Here is a 20,393-nt window from a genome sequence, read left to right as displayed (position 1 = left end):
CAGTAATTAGTCCAGCCTACAGTAACTAGTCCAGCCTACAGTAATTAGTCCAGCCTACAGTAACTAGTCCAGCCTACAGTAATTAGTCCAGCCTACAGTAACTAGTCCAATCAACAGTAACTAGTTCAGCCTACAGTAACTAGTCCAGCCAACAGTAATTAGTCCAGCCTACCGTAACTAGTCCAGTCTACAGTAACTAGTCCAGCTAACAGTAACTAGTCCAGCCTACAGTAACTAGTCCAGCCAACAATAATTAGTCCAGCCTACAGTAATTAGTCCAGCCAATAGTAATAAGTCCAGCCTACAGTAACTAGTCCAGCCTACAGTAATTAGTCCAGCCTATAGTAATTAATCCAGCCTACAGTAATTAGTCCAGCCTACAGTAAATAATCCAGCCTACAGTAACTAGTCCAGCCTACAGTAACTAGTCCAGTCAACAGTAACTAGTCCAGCCTACAGTAATTAGTCCAGCCTACAGTAACTAGTCCAGTCAACAGTAACTAGTCCAGCCTACAGTAACTAGTCCATCCTACAGTAATTAGTCCAGCCTACAGTAACTAGTCCAACCTAGTTATTAGTCCAACCAACAGTAACTAGCCCAGTCAACAGTAATTAGTCCAGCCTACAGTAACTAGTCCAGCGTACAAAAACTAGTCCTGCCAACAGTAACTAGTCCAGCCTATAGTAACTAGTCCAGCCTACACAAACTAGTCTAGCCTACAGTAACTAGTCTAGCCTACTGTAATTAGTCCAGCCAACAGTAACTAGTCCAGCCTACAGGAACTAGTCCAGCCTACAGGAACTAGTCCAGACTATAGTAATTAGTCCAGCCTACAGTAACTAGTCCAGACTTCAGTAATTAGTCCAGCCTACAGTAACTAGTCTAGCCTACAGTAACTAGTCCAGACTACAGTAATTAGTCCAGCCTACAGTAACTAGTCCAGACTACAGTAATTAGTCCAGCCTACAGTAACTAGTCCAGCCTACAGTAACTAGTCTAGCCTACAGTAACTAGTCTAGCCTACAGTAATTAGTCTAGCCTACAGTAACTAGTCTAGCCTACAGTAACTAGTCCAGACTGCAGTAATTAGTCCAACCTACAGTAACTAGTCCAGACTACAGTAATTAGTCCAGCCTACAGTAACTAGTCCAGCCTACAGTAACTAGTCTAGCCTACAGTAACTAGTCTAGCCTACAGTAACTAGTCCAGACTGCAGTAATTAGTCCAGCCTACAGTAACTAGTCCAGACTACAGTAATTAGTCCAGACTACAGTAACTAGTCTAGCCTACAGTAACTAGTCCAGCCTACAGCAATTAGTCCAGCCTACTGTAATTAGTCCAGCATTGATTAAGAAGCTGATAACCATATAGAGTTGTATCTAAATTGTGACTACCTGACCCGATACATAACCTCGAACAATCCCATACACAGAACATCCGGCCCCTGCAGCCGAGCGCTGCAATGTTCTCTCTTGATAAAGCCGCCGGCATACATCTCTATGACCTATCTCTGGGAGAACAATACGATCGGCAGTCGGAAATCAGACAAGCCTTGTCGACATTGCCCCTGACCAACATTAGTAAAAATAAAAATAAAAAATAAAAAAATTGTAAACAAAAAGCTCACAAAAAGTTTTCTAAACAAAAAACGTAAAATTTTAATTTGACTACAAAAACTATTCAAAGTTCAAATGTTAGCTTTACTAATGATTCTTTCACCAAAAAATGTCGAGTCTATAAGCTTACAGCTTCTTCTACAAGGAGGTCTCCACCATTCCTTCTTAGACAAAAAAAAATAAAAAGTAAATGTTTAAACCAGTTTCTGTTTTCAAATATCTGGAAAAACCCCCGGCAGTGAATAAAAGGAGGACGGGAGAGTTATTGCCAGCTGGGTAATAATCAACTGCTACTAGTTCTTAGAATTTCTGATCAAAGTCTTAATAAACTCGCTACACTCTATAAGCCTTTAGCACAGGAAGTTCATGCCCCTTACAAGTGTTCACAGGCAAACAAAACACTTGCCAAAGTATCTCAGTGTTACAAAAGACTTTGTTAATTTATGGGGGCCCCACAGGCATTAACACTTTCATTTGCCACCAAAGCACTTGGAGAGAAGCTTACAAATATTTGCCTCTCCCTTATAGACTACTTGGGTTTTCAGGCTGAAATCTAATCTGTGTGTGCTGTCCTGTAACATACACACGTCTGCTGGAGACAAGTTACTTTCAATGCCCCGATCAGAGGTTTCTGGAAAAAATATTTCACAACTAAGATCTAAGCTGCCGACTATAGGGGAGAGACAATTTATCAACTCCGTTGCTGCGCCTGGATCAACAATGGCTCTTGAAAGAGTCAACACAAAAAAAACGGGACAAGATGTTTTAATATGCTGCAGGGTTACTGACAGTAGTTCATTAAGTAAAAGAAAAAAAAAGTCAGGAAATCATTGAAAATGACGCAGTTGCGGTTTTGCACAATATTTTTGGCGCGAGATTGAAAAGGTAAATTAAAAAAAAAAGCAAAATAAAGTATCGGAAAAATAACTTTCATGGCCAAATGAAATAATTAAAAAATTAATATGCTTCCTAAAAAAACATAATCTTTGTCAAATCTATGTATATTGGTTTCAAAATAATTTCCACCTGTATTTTATCCCAGGCAGCACAGCTTTAAAATCGTCCTAACATCTACTGCATACGGGACAAACTCTGGCCTGCGGGTCAAATTTGGCCCTTGGGTTGATTATATTTGGCCCGCGACACCAGATGGAGGACTATGTGATGCGGTTATTCTGAATGGAGGACTATATGGGGCCCATTATACTGTATGGAGAACTATGTGGGGCCATTATTCTGAATGGAGGACTATTTCGGGCCCATTATACTATATGGAGGACTATGTGGGCTATTATTCTCAATAGAGGACTATGTGGGGCCATTATTCTGAATAGAGGACTAAGTGAGGCCATTATTCTGAATGGCGGACTATTTTGGGCCCATTATTCTATATGGAGGACTATGTGGGGCCATTATTCTGAATAGAGGACTATGTGGGGCCATTATTCTGAATGGAGGACTATTTGGGCCCCATTATACTGTATGGATCACTATGTGGGGCCCATTATACTGTATGGAGCACTATGTGGGGCCCATTATACTGTATGGAGCACTATGTGAGGCTCATTATACTGTAAGGAGGACTATGTGGGGCCCATTATACTGTCTGCAGGGCTGCATGTGGATCACAGTTGGGGCACCATACTGTGTTGGGTCACCATACAGAGGAGTTGAGGGTGGTATAACAGGGTCTTCATACTATGCCTGTGAAATGTACTGTGGAGTTATTCACTCTGGGGGTATCATACTGTCTTGGGGGCACTTTTGTTGGCATCAACTTTATGGGAGAAATAAAAGGACAATCTAGGGGCTTCAATAGGAAGAAAACTACTTTGTAAGGGCTTCAAAGTTGTGAGATATGTTCTGTAACCCCACCAAATATTAAGGGTTTTTTTGGAGGGTGGCAGAGCCACCTTAGAACTTCTGCTATGGGACACCGGGATTTCTTTGTGCGCTTCTCACCGCGAGGAGATACCAAATGCTCCGGTCATGTGGTCGGTGTCTGAAGATTTATTAATAAAAATGTACTTTGTGGGACAACCCCTTTAAGCTTGCCTCCATATTAGATGATAAGGAAAAACTTCCACAATTGTACACATTGATTTTAATAAATATCAAGGTAATGTAATAATTTTATGTATATGAACAGTTGGCCCTCAGAGTCAATGTTACTGGGGGACCTGTGTCCCCCCAGTCCGACGCTGCATACAGCTATGGGAACAGTATCACATGCTCCTGTGATGTCTTAATGCAGGCGCTGGGCCTCTCTGACCTTTCCCGTAACCTGCGCACTGCAGTACTTTGCTCTGCCCTCAACAGGTCAGAGAAGTGCGCCTGCGCAGGAGCACGATTCCGGGGACCCTGTGTGGATGACATAGGGACGCGTCATCTACATGAAGCAAGCAGGAGGATGGGGATCGTAAGAAGATGGGAGGCGCCGGACGAAGACCAGCGACACCCCTCGGTCCGGACCGCCCCCAGGTGAGCATAATAAAAGTTCTTTTTCTTCTCTTACAGGTCGGGTTAGGGGCAGATATACAGCATTATAGAATCCTGTATATCAGCCCTGAAAGGTGATGGCCGTAACTCGTATCGGCCAAACCTGGTGACAGGTTCCCTTTAGGTAGATTTAATTTTTTTACCAATTCCTGCAGGCAATTTTTATTCCTGGGGAAAAAAAAAAAACTCGGTCTACATTGGCATGACCGCTGAGCCTAGTGATTGGCTGCAGCGGTCATGTGCTGTAGTCACAGAGTCATTGCTGATGTCATGTCAACAAGGACTGGGACAGTGGAGGTAAGGTAGCAGTCTGTGAGTAAAACTCAAGGACAAAAATGCGACAAAGTTCTTTAATCCAATCAATAACGTTACAACAGAGATGTGTTCTCTTCATGAATTACCCGCAAAATTGGACGCCAAATCTCTGCATGAAAACCGACATCACAGTTTACTAATTTCACACAATATTTACATATTTCCGAACAATCGCATACACCCCTTCTCTGACATTGACAAGAAGCTAGAGAATCAGAAAAGCTTCTATATATATATTCTTAATCCCACATGTAAAGGTCACAACATGAGATGTTCCAAATCTCACTACTCCAAAGATTTTGTTACGTACTGTGTAGAAATATGTGTCCAGAGCTCTCAGAAATCTCTCCGACCACGTCCAACCAGTGTGGATTCACCACAGTCACACGGTAATGACTATGAAATGGTAACATCCAGTTGTCAGGTAATTTGTCCATTTCCGGGAGGAATAACAAAGGAACAGATTGCAATAATCCAAGAATTAATAACATGTACTCACACTGAGGCTCATATGTTGGCGGGGGATCACCACAGGGAACACATTCCATGTCTTGAAATCCACCGAGCTTTGTCTTCCTATAAAACCTGTAACATATAATGCCGATCTTTATTAAATGTCATTTCCTCCAGATTAGGTTTCCAAAAAGGTAATTCATTCTTACATTTTTTGCATATATTTTACGTATAATTTTACACCAGATTTTGCAATTCAAAATGCACTCATTTTTTTTCATTTCTCTTAGACCTGATGGGGCTGGTGCATTTACCCTGAAAATCCATGTCAGAGTGGCTGCACAATCCTTTATGAATGTTTATACTCAGACTTACCCACTTAGCCTGATTAACATTGATCTGAGCAAGAAAAACTAAAATTGCATCTACAGAATGGGAGGAATAGAACTAAGGCTACTTTCACATTTCCGTCTTTTTAGATCCGTCACCATGCGTCGTTCTGTGGAAAAAACGCATCCTGCAAAATTGCCCGCAGGATGCGTTTTTTTTCACAGAGACTTGTATTACCGACGCATTGCGATGTATGGACACACGTCCCATACGTCGTGCACTGGATGCGTCAGTATTTGGCGGGCCGTCGTATCGAAAAAACGTTCAAGGGAACATTTTTCCGTACGTTGTGTCCTGCATTTTTTACTGCGCAGGCGCGGCTGGAACTCCACCCCCTCCTCCCTGGGACTTTACAATGGGCAGCGGACGCGTTGAAACACTGCGTCCGCTGCTCACGTCACTCACAAATTCACAAACTTCCGTCGGTACGTCGCGCCGAGTACCGACGGAAATGTGAAAGAAGCCTAAGCAACAGCACGTGTGAAAAAGACTTGGGTATAGTAATAGATCACAGACTGCACGTGAGTCAACAGTGTGATGCTGCAGCAAAAAAGGCAAACATAGTTCTAGGATGTATTAACAGAAGCATAGAGTCTAGATCACATAAAGTAATTATCTCCCTCTACTCCTCCTTGGTGAGGACTCATCTGGAATATTGTGTCCAGTTCTGGGCACCACATTTTAAAAAAGACAGAGCTACTAAGATGATGAGCGGAATGCAAACTATGTCCTACGAGGAACGGTTTAACGATCTGGGAATGCTTAGCTTGCAAAAAAGAAGGCTAAGAGGAGTCTTAATAGCTGTCTACAAATATCTGAAGGGCTGTCACAGTGTAGAGGGATCATCATTATTCTCATCTGCACATGGGAACACAAGAAGCAATGGAATGAAACTGAAAGGGAGAAGACACAGATTAGATACTAGAAAAAACTCTTTGACAGTGAGGGTGATCAATGAGTGCAACAGGCTGCCACAAGAGGTGGTGAGTTCTCCTTCAATGGAAGTCTTCAAAAAAGAGGCTGGACAGACATCCTGCTTTGAATCCTGCATTGAGCGGGCGGTTGGACACGATAACCCTGGAGGTCTCTTCCAACTCTACCATTCTATGAGTTTATGCAAATTAGACTAGAAGTGCACTGGGAAGGACAGAGCACTTCCACTATCTCGGATCAATTACAGCCTAGCTCTGTTCTTTACTAGGTAGTTGACTACTGCCGGGAGCTGGCAGACGAGGCACTGATAGTGCTCCGTCCTGCGCAGAACATTTCCACCCTCATTGACCTGTCCCTTCTAAAGATGATTTCTTTGCAAAAGAGAAGAGTTTTCTTTTGTTTCATAACCACAGCCATTTTACTTACACATAAAAATACTAGTAAAATGTAATGTGTATAAGGATACAATCGGATGAATACGATTTGCAGAGTAATATTTCAGATGTCTAATTTTATGATTTTCTTTTGCAGGTAAAGTAGGTCCAGTTGACAACTACCCCATAGAAAAGCAGTAACAAGGGATGACTGAGCGGGCGCTCCTCTGCTCATCCGGTGATGCTGCTGTGTCCAAAAGTGCAGCAAAGAGGACGGGGATCAGTTCCCAAAAGATGAGGGTGAAGTGTGGAAAGGCTTCCAATGTCTTGTAATTCATTTTCGCTTTATATGATGGTTGGTTCGCCCTAAGACTATTGCATTAATGTTATATTTGGAAAAGTCCTCAAGACAAGAAGTTAAAGATGTTCTCGGTTACCCTTGCAGAAGTGAGATGATCCGGTAGCGTGAGATTACTGTGCAGCATATAACAACAATTGCTGCATTCCTGACAACATGGCCGCTCTGAGTTACTTCAGTCAGGCATGGTCACTGCAGCTTTGGAATCACAACAGAGAAGTCTGTGGACTTAGCCAAGCGGAGTGGAACAAATACTTTAGAAACTTACGGACGCAATCATAACCAGAAAAGCCCACAAAGAGCTGAAAAATGATCCAGTGTAGTGAGAGCAAGTTACAAGCGTGCCGAAAAATAAATGTGATTTCATAGTATGGCCAAAGGAATGTGAACCGAGGCTGGCTATGACTGTATTTACAGCAAGTCCTTAAAGGGGTTGTCTAGTACCTGGATAACCCATCTTTTTTTACATGAAGTAGCCTCCCTTGTAGAATAAAAACACAATATACTCAGCTCCTGGCGCTGCTCCAGCGATGTCGGCTGCAGGGCTCACGTGACATTATTGTGCTATGTGAGTACTGCAGTCAATCAGCGGCCGCCGTTAGGCTGCTGTGCTCTCACTTCTTATGTTTGTCCGAATATCAACAAGCGGAAGTAGTAAGAGCAGAGTAGCCCAATGGAAGCCGCTGAGTGACTATAGGACTCACGTAGCATAATAATGTCACGAGAGCCCTGGGAGACACCTTTAATATCCATTTATTAAAGTGGAGCACATGTTGAAACTAATATTAGGCTGATATGTCCTGTTCTGTAGATCACTCCTCAGCGATTTAACTATCACACAAGTTTACAAGGTAAGAGCTCTCTAAACATAATACAGGATCCACCATTCCCAATAAGTGATGTAACAGCTCACCTCCTCCCACCTCTCTGCACAGTGACCTCTGCACAGATCACAGAGTATGCCTAGAGAACTCTTCTATAAAAGTCAATAAACATCTCCTGACTAATGTTTCCTATGGTCCACGTTGCTGCTGTAAAGTCCGTGAGTATGGACCGTGATGTACGGATTGTCCGAGGGCCTCCCGACACAAACTCAACACCTTCATATGTGCCTGTGGGGCTGTCAAGATCAAGTCAGGAGACCCCCGGTCAGTCCAGGCATCGTGTGTTTCACTGACATCTGAATGAGGCCTAAATATCATAATTAGTGATGAGTGAATATACTCGTTACTCGAGATTTCTCGAGCACGCTCGGGGGTCCTCCGGGTATTTTTTAGTGCTCGGAGATTTAGTTTTTATTGCCGCAGCTGAATGATTTACATCTGTTAGCCAGCTTGATTACATGTGGGGATTCCCTAGCAACCAGGCAACCCCCACATGTACTTATGCTGGCTAACAGATGTAAATCATTCAGCTGCGGCGCTAAAAACAAAATCTCCGAGCACTAAAAAATACTCGGAGGACACCCGAGCATGCTCGAGAAATCTCGAGTAACGAATATATTCACTCATCACAACTCATAAACAAAAGTTCGGGTAGGATATTCACGTACAGAAAATAACTCATCCTGTACGTCCCTGCTCTGTAGTCCCCGGCGGCAGTACAGGCTCCATAGTAAGAGAGAGGCCTACGCACGACACAAAGGCAGATTGGATTAAGGATTCAGGACGAGTTCCTCGCTTTAATTGAGAGCTCCCGTTTTTAATTCATTAGAAAAATATTTCGCCCCTCTTCAGTCTTAAGAGGGTGATGTAGCCCCAATCCAATGCAGTGCATTTACTATAGACAAACTTCTACAGAGGGCCATTGAAATGCAGAGGGGCTAATCAGCTGCCACTGAGCCCACCTAAGCTCTATTTAATTGAACTTCGCTTGTCAAAATAAAGTGTTATATCCAGGAAAGGATGATCGCCCAGTGCCCCCTCTACAGAAAAATATCGGGAACAGATCTGAGAAAACTCAGGTGCCAAACAGATAAGTGTCGCCGGCAGGCTGTATCGGGCACATTTTCATGGAGAAAATACCAGATTTTTAGACCATAAGATGCCTGGCAAGAAAAACTTCTGGCTAAAAAATGTATGTACGTATTATAGTCCACAAACAGCTTCATCTGATGGAGGAGTGTGCGGACACAGCGTCTCTCCTGATCACTGAGGGAACTGTGCAGCGGTGCAGTTCTCTCTCTCCTGCCCTACAATGAACAGTCTGATCGGTGCAGGGCAGGACAGAAAGCTAGCAGGACCCAAACATCACTAACATTGCACGTCCTGACTACCCGAAGGACAATTTAGGTTTTGTGATCAGTCACATGACTGGAATGAATTTCAAACTGTGATGATGTATACACAGTGTGTGTACTGATGATGTAGCTGAGCTAAATGTGTTGTAGCTGAGCTGAGAGTGCTGGAGTGTGCTGACCTGTGTCTGTGCATTTGTGATGTAGTCGAGCTAAGTGTGTTTTAGCTGAGCTGAGTGTGTTGTTGTTGAACTGTTTGTATTTTGACGGCACAGCTGTGCGGAGTGTGTTGTATCTGAGCTGCATGTGTTGATGTAGCTGAGCTGTGTGTGCATGCAACAGAGTTTTTTGTGTTAAGCAAAGATGTGTGTGTTCTGATGCAGCAGAATTAAGAGCACACTGTGCTGATGTAATATAGCAGAGCTATGTGTGCCTGTGTAACAGAACTGTGTGTGTTTATGTAGCAGAGCTGTGTGCATGTACTGTACATGCAGCAGGGTTGTGTATATGTGTGCGCTGTAGAGTGTACATAATGTGTGTAATGTAAAGCTATATGTGTATAACACACATGCCGCAGATAAACACTAACAATAGATCTATTACCTCCCTATTCTACCATAGTGCCCTTCAATTACACCGGCACTAAAAAGTTAACAGGAAATACATTTTTCCTATTTTCTACTGTCAAAAACTTGGACACTTCTTATAGTAAGGGCGTCCTATAGTATGTAAAATACATTATCTGTGATTGGTGAAGGTGGGCTGGCAGTGTTACAAGGGGGGCGGCTGGAGGAGGAAATCAGTGAGGCTGAGTATTGTTTCTTTTATTGTTTTAATCTATTCTGAGCCCTTTTAAAAACGTGGAAGCGGACAACACCTTTAATATTTTCCGAATCTGTGATTGTCTCATAGTATTAAACTACTGTAACCTTCCTGTACACTCAGGTCCTGACCAGCCCAAGAGTGTGCATAGACAATTAGTATTTTCTCATTTTTCTTATACCAAGTTATTTAATAACTGTATATAACAATATGACCTGGGAAGGTCATAACAATGACTGACAGCGATTGATCCTTGTGTTTTGGAAAATAATGTAATGTATAAATGAGCAGAGGATGTATAACATAAATATACGTCCTACCCTGGCACGCATTCTCCGCACACGGCATTCCCGGTCGCTGTGCAGTTTGCTTTCTGGTAGCGGTTGACAGACGCACAGTCGAGGCAAGTCTTGCATTTCTGGAAACCCCAATCTTCCTTAAACCGATTAGGTCGACATGGTAAACAATGCGCGTCCTCCCCAAATCCAAAGCCGCATTCCTAAAAAGGAAAAGCCATGACAGTTAAGAGGAAATCTCTGTTTATTAGATGTATTACAGTATATCAAGTTGAGCAACAAGACTGGCAGGAAACTGGTCCAATGGTCTGTGGCTGCCGAACCAGGGCCCTTCGAACATCCTACCTGCTGGTATGCCCAGCGTCTCTTCTGATTAGTAGACCTCGTCAGATTATTATGGTGCATTGTATCTCACGCATGATGCCATGCTTGGCCTGCTAATGAGATGACCTAATGGTGATGTCAGCAGGTAAGTGTGCGTTGATGTAGCAGAACTGTGTGTTTATGTAGCAAAGCTGTATGTATGTATGTAGGAGATTCGCAGGGCTCTGTTCTATTGTAGTGGTCCTGCAAACCTTTTTACTCAACGCAACTATTTTATTAATACTACACAGATTAATTATATGAAAGCAACTAACACTGGCAAACAAGTTGTGTGTTGATGTAGCAGAACTGTGTGTGTTTATGTAGCAAAGCTGTGTGTATGTAGGAGAATTGCAGGGCTCTGTTCTATTGAAGTGGTCCTGCAAACCTTTTTACTCAACGCAACTATTTTATTAATACTACACAGATTAATTATATAAAAGCAACTAACACTCGCAAGCACATAGGGATAAGACAAAAGTAAAAACTAACTCATAATATAATAATAATTTGAATGTACGGCGTCAGCAGTATCGGATGATAATCTAATATGAATGGGTTATCCCGTATCTCCCCGAAAAATTGTAGTATATTGCATCTCAACAAGTCTGCTCCGAACATTACAAGTGAAACACAAGCAACTTCACCCGCAGGAGCATCAGTAACTTATCTACTAGCCCTTCAATAAGGATGACCAAAGCTGAAGGGGGGCGGTGAACCAAACTTAGGAAAATTTTAAGTATTTCACTACCTTAATTATAAATCAATCCCCTTAAAAAAAAAAAAGTTAACTGCCTAAAAAATTTTTTTTTTAATAATGATGCAGAGTAATGTCTTTATTAAACTCTGACTTGTCTATTACCTACACTCAGTTTAAAGAGAATCTTTTAGCTGTTTTGTTTCTACAAAATCTTACAGCAGCATGATGCAGGGACAGAGACCCAGATTCCATTGATGTGTCCCTTAGTTTACTGGAAGCAGAAGTTATAGTAGAGTCATAGATTTCTCTGCTGCAGATCTAACAGAGCTCAGAATGCTGAGCTGTGTATAACCCTCTCCACATCACTGATTGACAGTTTTGTGTGCATTGACAGAAAGCTGCCAATCAGTGGCGGGGTTGAGGTTGGACCAGATGGTACGAGACACCTAGTCCTGTAGTGATAATCTCCTGCTCATAAAACACTAATTTTATTGAAAGAAAAACGCAGCCTAGTAAGTGACATCGCTGGCATCAGGTTTTCAGTCCCTACATCATGCTGCCCTTAGATTACATAGCAGAAACTTGCTGACAGATTTCCTTTAGTGCCAATTCAGTCTTGTGTAAAACAGACTGTTCAATGCCGCATAAAATGAATACCACCACTATTATAAACTACATCATTAGCCTTTGCTTGACAACCCCCAAAAAAACGTACAAACCCCATATCAGAAAGTCCATAGTGGAAAGAGGCGACTTCTATTACAGTTTATTTTAGTTCATATGTATGCTATCAAAATATTTTGTACATATAAATAAATATATTATATATATATATATATATATATATATATATATATATATATAGTATATATAAAAAAGTCCTACTTATCATAAAGAACAGCTAAAACAATTTGGCAAATAAAGAGGCAAAAAAACCTTTGCGATTCAGTAAAATTCCACAACAAAACTATGACATATTGGGCAAACTTTAGATCCGGAAATGTGGAGCTTCTGAAGACAGTTTTTTCTGCTTTGTGTTCATGATTTTGTAAAACTCTAATTAGAAAGAGAGGAGAAACACAGACAGAGCAAATAGGTAAAACTTGGAAGTGTGAATGGCGCCTGACCTACATCTATCTATTTTGATAATCTACATTGACTATGAGACATTCTGGTGAGTAGGGTTGAGAGTGCCGGGACCCCACAATCAGATACTTCTTTTAGTGCCACATATCAACATTAAACAATCTAGCCATGGTCTTCTGGCAGAGGGAAAGGGGGGATCACGGTGCGCCTCTATTTATCTACGGGCGTGTCAGTGGCTGGATTCCACAGGGAATTTTTTGAGCAAGAACTGAGAGGAAACTTTTCAAATCCTCCTCAAAAATGTAAAAAAAACTCCTAAAAAACATTGAGGTTCTGCTCCATTTCCTCTAATTAAGAAACTCCATGTTCATATACCCATTTCTGAGCGGAAAACCCTGCAAAAAGACTCTTTGGAGCAGACACTGAGTAGAAACTCAAAGGGGGCGATTCATCAAGACCGGCGATGTATTGATGATGGGTCGCCTTGGAGCAGAGGCTCCATATTCATTAAGAGGCTCACGCCTTTGTCAGAGTTGGGGCGAGAATGGCGTGAACAGGACAGAAGTTGCATTTTTTTGCACATCGTTGTGTTACGTCAAAACATTGTGACTTTTCAAAGCTTTTTCCGCCAAATAAAACAATTTGGAGTTTCCGCTCAATTTCTGCTCCAAAAACTCCTCAAAAAACTCAAAGCTCCGAAAAGGTTGTCACCCTAGCTGTCATACTCTTCAATTTTTGGAATGTGGGTGGGGGATGCAACATAGAAGTGTGTTCTAAAAGTGTGGATTACATTAGAATTAAAACCTGAAAGATGTATACAGACTGTGCCCTGCTACCTGCCACCATCGCACTCTAACAAGCATCTCTATTCTTCCAACAGGTATGTTCATCCAGCTCTCCTACATGAAGCGCACATAATACATCACCCAGCTTTGCGCATAGACTTTCCCCTGCTCCTAGCATTGTGATGGTATGTTCATCCAGCTCTCCTACATGAAGCGCACATAATACATCACCCAGCTTTGCGCATAGACTTTCCCCTGCTCCTAGCATTGTGATGGTATGCCTTTCAGCTAACCCCCAACTTACTGTGTGATATTTATGACCTTGTTTACTTAGTCTTGATTGTATGCATCTGGTTCACCCTTAATTCTCTGACCAAGATGAGCAGAGACCACTCCTCTCTGCTCCACACCTGACCGCACTTAGTTTTCCATATATTGCATAGCACAAGTCCGCAGGACTTTAGTCTGCCGTGTGATTTCTAGAAGTGTGTTCTAAAAGTGTGGATTACATTAGAATTAAAACCTGAATTGAACCTGAAGGGAACTGAAGGTAACTGGCCAGTCACTGTAAACAATGTTTCTGTTTGTTGTCACTTTTACCCCGATAATCTTTCACTTTCTGCAACCTCCCCCAATCCCCACACCAAGTAAGGAACTGTTCATCTCCTCTTCAATCCTCCCCATCCATCTCACCTCCTCCTCAGAACTGTTCCTTAACATACAATCCTCTGTCTCAAAGCACAGGCAGCCCCCTCACGCTCTCTCCTGCTCCCACCTGCTAACACTATCTCTGCTCCTTCTCACTGCTGGTGATATCTCTCCAAATCCTGGTCCTCCTCACCATATTCCCACAGTCATTTCTACCTCCCATCCACGCTCCATCACAAACTTCCGTAACCTCTCTAACCTTATACCCATTCGCCCAGCCCCCGCTTCCCCAGTCCCACTAACAGGAGCTCTGTGGAACGCTCGCTCTGTCTGTAACAAGCTTTCCTACATCCATGATCTTTTTGTTACTACCAAACTTTCCTTCCTCGCCATCACCGAAACCTGGCTCACCCCTTCTGACACGGCCTCCCCTGCTGCACTCTCCTACGGTGGCTTCCACCTTTCTCACACACCCCGCCCCAGCAGCAAGCATGGTGGAGGAGTTGGTTTTCTCCTGTCAGATAACTGCTCCTTCACCACAATCCCACTGCCACCCTCTGTTACCCTCCCTTCCTTTGAGGTGCACTCTGTGCGCATCTACTCCCCCTCCAACCTCCAACTGGCTGTCATTTACCGCCCCCCAGGGCCAGCCACCACCTTCTTTGACCACTTCACCACCTGGCTACTTCATTTCCTTTCTGCGGACATCCCCACTATCATCATGGGCGATTTCAACATACCCATTGACACTTCCCTCTCAGCTGCCACTAAACTTCTATCTCTCTCTTCCTCCTTCGGCCTCACTCAATGGTCTTCTGCAGCCACTCACAAAGATGGTCACACACTGGACCTCATCTTCACCCGCCTCTGCTCCCTATCTAACCTCTCTAACTCGCCTCTTCCTCTCTCTGACCACAACCTTCTCACATTCTCATCTCTCTCCACTCCATGTCTAGAGTCCCCACCCCACAAACTTTCACACCCTCGCAGAAATCTTAAACATCTTGACCTACATTCATTCTCTGAATCCCTCCTCCCTCTCACAGACATAATTTCCATACACAATGCGGATGACGCTGCCGCTCTATATAACACCACAATAGCTGTAGCTTTGGAATCTGCTGCCCCACTTACACATACCAAAGCTCGCAAAATCAACAGACAGCCCTGGCACACCAGCCTGACCAAAGAACTGAGGCGAGCTTCCAGGGCTGCTGAGCGCAGATGGAAAAGATCCCACTCCAACGACCACTTAATCGCATTCAAACAGTCTCTCACTACTTTCAAGACCGCACTCGCCACAGCTAAACAAACCTACTTCTCATCTCTCATATCCTCCCTATCTCACAACCCTAAACAGTTATTCAACACCTTCAATTCTCTCCTCCGTCCCCCAGCACCTCCTCCCTCCTCACTTATCTCTGCTGAAGACTTTGCCTCATTCTTCAAGCAGAAGATTGATAACATCAGAGACAGTTTTGGTCAACAAGCCCCAGAGCCCTTCCTCCCAACTTCCCTACCCTCCACCTCCAAAACCAACTACTCCACCATTACAGAAGATCAACTCGCCACTCTACTCTCAAGATCGCATCTCACCACCTGTGCACTTGACCCGCTCCCAACCCACCTCATCCCAAACCTCACCACAATCTTCATCCCAACCCTAACCCATCTCTTCAACCTATCACTAACAAATGGTGTTTTCCCCTCAAGCTTTAAACATGCCTCCATCACACCTATCCTCAAAAAGCCCTCTCTTGACCCATCCTCTGTATCTAGCTATCGCCCTATATCACTTCTCCCCTATGCCTCAAAACTACTGGAACAACACGTCTACCTTGAACTGTCCTCCCATCTCTCTTCTTGCTCCCTCTTTGACCGCTTACAATCTGGCTTCCGGCCACACCATTCCACTGAAACTGCCCTAACTAAGGTCACCACTGACCTTTTAACCGCCAAGAGCAAGCGACACTACTCTGTTCTCCTCCTCCTCGACCTGTCGGCTGCCTTTGACACAGTGGACCATTCCCTATTATTACAGACCCTCTCATCCCTTGGCATCACAGACTTGGCCCTATCCTGGATCTCATCATACCTAACAGACCGGACATTCAGCGTCTCCCACTCACACACCACCTCCTCACCTCGCCCCCTATCTGTCGGAGTCCCACAAGGTTCAGTCCTTGGGCCCCTGCTCTTCTCCATTTACACCTTTGGCCTGGGACAGCTCATAGAATCTCATGGCTTTCAGTATCACCTCTATGCTGATGACACACAGATCTACATCTCTGGACCAGATATCACCTCCCTACTAACCAGAATCCCTCAATGTCTGTCCACTATTTCATCCTTCTTCTCCGCTAAATTTCTGAAACTTAACATGGACAAAACAGAATTCATCATCTTTCCCCCATCTCACGTGACCCCCCCAACGAACCTATCCATTACAGTAAATGGCTGCCCACTCTCCCCAGTCCCACAAGCTCGCTGCCTCGGGGTTATCCTTGACGCTGATCTCTCCTTCAAACCACACATCCAAGCCCTTTCCACTTCCTGCCGACTTCAACTCAAAAATATTGCACGAATCCGTTCATTCCTCAACCAAGAATCTGCAAAAACCCTAGTCCATGCCCTCATCATCTCTCGTCTTGACTACTGCAACCTCCTGCTCTGTGGCCTCCCCTCAAACACTCTCGCACCCCTCCAATCTATTCTAAACTCTGCTGCCCGACTAATCCACCTGTCCCCCCGCTATTCTCCGGCCTCTCCCCTCTGTCAATCCCTTCACTGGCTCCCCATTGCCCAGAGACTCCAGTACAAAACCCTAACCATGACGTACAAAGCCATCCACAACCTGTCTCCTCCTTACATCTGTGACCTCATCTCCAGGTACTTTCCTACACGCAACCTCCGATCCTCACAAGATCTCCTTCTCTACTCCCCTCTTATCTCCTCTTCCCACAATCGTATACAAGATTTCTCTCGCGTATCACCCCTACTCTGGAACCCTCTACCACAACACATCAGACTCTCGCCCACCATCGAAACCTTCAAAAAGAATCTGAAGACCCACCTCTTCCGACAAGCCTACAACCTGCAGTAACCACCGATCAACCAACCGCTGCACGATCAGCTCTATCCTCACCTACTGTATTCTCACCCATCCCTTGTAGATTGTGAGCCCTCGCGGGCAGGGTCCTCACTCCTCCTGTACCAGTTATGACTTGTATTGTTCAAGATTATTGTACTTGTTTTTATTATGTATACCCCTCCTCACTTGTAAAGCGCCATGGAATAAATGGCGCTATAACAATAAATAATAATAATAATAATATGCCAGTGAATTAATAAGCAAATTTAGAGTTCTACGCTACTAGAAAAGCAGGGTGACAACTGCTATAAAGGCGGGTGCAGAAGAGCATTCTCTCCAACTCTCAGAAAATCGGAGTTTGATCAGATTGTGATCCGATTTTCTCGGAGATGAAGGGAGAAAAAAAAAACGTTTCTCCATCTTCTCCACTACTTTAGTCCGTGAAAACCAGACAGAACTCGTTATACTTGCGCAGTCCAATTTTTCCAAGGGACCCATATAAATGAATGGGCGAGCGTCATCTGATTTTCGGAGGCAAATTCTGCGTCCTGCGAAACCAACTTCGATCCGAGGAAACAAATTCGGACATGTGCACAGCCCCATAAAATAACATGGGGCTGTGCACATCGGTCAAAACCATGGATAGCACTCTTACGAGTTCTAAGGTTGTGTGCACAGGTCCCAAAAAAGAGAAATTAAGGTTGACACTATAGTTGAGCAAATTTTGCAATATTCGGTTTGGATTTTGATTGCCGGCGAATATTGTATTTGCAATATTCGCCAAACGCCACTTAAGTCAATGGGAGTAGAAATGAGCCAATATGTTCGGAAACGATCGTCAAACATAAATTCGGCATGAATAGGGTACCAATATGGCGACTTCGGATTCAGCGATTGTTTCCGAACATATTCGCTCAACTCTAGTTGTCACCCAGAAAAAGGTAAAAGCAAGAAGACACTGAAGACATACAGGGCAAAGGTTTCCATAAATGTTCTTTAATATTCAAGATGCGCAACGTTTTCTGGAAATGGCACAGCGGCGCTCATTGCCTGATGCAGACAGGTGGTGCTGCATACATATTGGGATCTCATGATGAAGAAAGTCGGTAATTAATTGCTCACAGTGATCACAGTGCATCTCGGAAACAAAGGGTCTTCCAGCAGCCAGCAATGTGTTTTTCAGAGCTAATAATCTCCCTTACTCCTATAGCCACAGCTAGCCCTGTTCTGTGATGGAGAAAGCAGGGGGCATTTGAATGATAAAGGGTTTTCAAGGGCTCCCACCGCTCCATTATCAGCAGCAGCTTATGGCGGAGCCCAGAGAGGTATCTGTGCGCTAATGAAGTCAGTGATGTGAATGAGCAGGAGCCGGGAGCGGGTCACACACAGGCATTCCACTTAACCCGTGTGAATGGAGACCACACCTTTCTCTGTGCATTGCCAAAGACATGTCATGCAGAGCTGGCCCCTCACAGCAACGCTCTTCAAGTGGGACAAAGAGGTAAACACACAGACCGTCTTAAAACAAAGCAAGAGCTCGCAAATTGCTCAAAAAAAAGGAAAAAGTTCCAAAAAAAATTGTCTGGAGAACTTCCTTTAGCGCTACGTGTAATAAGTGAAAATAGCTGAGGTCTTTGATCAGTGCTAGCAGTTAGTGATGAGTGAACGTGCTCGGATAAGGTGTTATCTGAGCATGCTCGTTTGCTAAATATGTTTGAGTCCCAGCGGCTGCATGTTTCGCAGCTGTTCGACAGCCGCAACATGTGCAGTGATTGCCTGTTTGTTCCAAATTCTAAACAAATTTTTCGAGCACGCGAAGACACACGGGTAGTACCCGAACATGTTGGATAACACCTCATCAGAGCACGTTCGCTCATCACTACTATTAAGGAACATTGTTTATCCCCAAATAACAATCCACCGTGATTTCTACCACTATAATCTGTGCACATGAAACTGATTCATTTTCAAGGTCTCTGCTTGCTGTGAGGGTGAAAATGAAAATGCCCAGGTTTTCAATGGCTATATTCACACAGATTTTTTTTCTGAGAGTTTTGTGGAGCTAATCTGCTCCAAAATCCTCTGCAAAAAACATTTCCTATTAATTTATATGGGAAATCCACTTTGATGTTCATACGAGGAACTGTTTGAGGGGTTTTCTCCTGAAGAGGTTTTGAAAAATATAACAACAAAAAAAAGGTAATGTAAAATTTATGAAGCAAACCTTGATGGAATCTGCTCCAAGCTAGACACAGTCCAAACAAAAAGGTACCACCCTGGGTTGCTAGAATGGATCAAGACCCTGGAAGGTGCTCGGCCCGTTCCAGAGATCTAAAAAATGTAACCAGTGTGTGGCTAGGACGTACAATAACTCCATATTCTCCTGAAATCTCCTTATGAAATCCTATCTGACTGGAGGAAGTTTGAATGAAGCAGTCACACAGCATAAACTCCACTTGTTGCATCCTGTATAAGAATGAATACTAGCTGGTGGGGCTAGACAACCTGCTGAGCCAGATGTCCTGTTACAGCTACACATGCTGATGGAGAATTTGTAAGCTGCCATTAAATCTCACACTGGCCAAATACTGAATGTGTCGATGTGGCCTAAGTTTTTAAGTACACAAACGTTTTTCTCATACATTGGTCGTCCGTTTTATAAAAGGGAAGAACACAAATCCATATCAAGTCAATAGAGTATCTGTTTTTTTCTCACTGACCCATATGCCTGATCTGATTTAAACTTGAAGAATGTCTTATTCCCTTTGGGCTCGGTGGCTTAGAGTTGTATTGCAGAGCTGGGATCCTGGGTTTTAATCCATCCAAGGACGACATTGGCATTTTCTCATTGCTTGAGCTTCTTCCACAAGAGGCTCCTAATGAGGTCAAGTGAAAACCGATGCAAAAGTGCCTATGAAATGACGAAAGTAGACTGTCAACCCAATTGGGGTCAGGGACTGATGATCACGGTGATGAGCTCTATACAGAGCCATGATGCTATGAAAGCAATGGGAAATCAATGTAACGCTCGCGCCGAGACTGGTTGGCGCGGGCGTGTGGCCCCACTGGACCACAGACAAGATTTCCTTGGAAGGGGCGTAACTAAGTAGCTTCCTATGTGTTCGCTGGAGCCTCCGATGGTGAGGTCAGACTTGTGCAGTAGGTAGCTACCAGGTACCACTCCAGGGTGGAGTCTGACTGTGGATGCTGATCCCACCGGGGGACAAGACCAGGGCCGCACCGGCCATTTGGCAATTCTAGCAAATGCCAGAAGGGCCTGTCTGGTCGTGGGCTGCCTTGTCTGCAACATTGTTAACAGAATCGGTGTTCTCAAGACACCCATACAGTTAAGAGCTGTGACGAAGCACAAAATTGCTGACTCTGTCCCCTTACCCCAGCAGGCCACCGGTATCGTTGGAAATATTGG

The 20,393-nt window shown here is 43.8% G+C and overlaps 1 protein-coding gene across 6 annotated transcripts in view; it reads right to left on the bottom strand.

Moving 5' to 3' along the window:
* TNFRSF19 (TNF receptor superfamily member 19) overlaps positions 1-20,393 on the bottom strand; it is an 87,981-nt gene that overhangs the window by 21,853 nt on the left and 45,735 nt on the right. For all 6 annotated transcript variants that reach the window (XM_077298393.1, XM_077298396.1, XM_077298397.1 and 3 more), the window contains 2 exons: positions 10,318-10,496; positions 4,931-5,016 (listed from right to left, as the gene is read on the bottom strand). In XM_077298393.1, the coding sequence (XP_077154508.1) occupies positions 4,931-5,016; positions 10,318-10,496 (265 nt within the window). The remainder of the gene's footprint in view (positions 1-4,930; positions 5,017-10,317; positions 10,497-20,393) is intronic.

This window comes from Ranitomeya variabilis, chromosome 3, assembly GCF_051348905.1.
Source record: "Ranitomeya variabilis isolate aRanVar5 chromosome 3, aRanVar5.hap1, whole genome shotgun sequence".
Taxonomy (NCBI): domain Eukaryota; kingdom Metazoa; phylum Chordata; class Amphibia; order Anura; family Dendrobatidae; genus Ranitomeya; species Ranitomeya variabilis.
The sequence above is the reverse complement of the archived record's forward strand: the minus strand, read 5'-3'. Positions and strand labels throughout refer to the sequence as shown.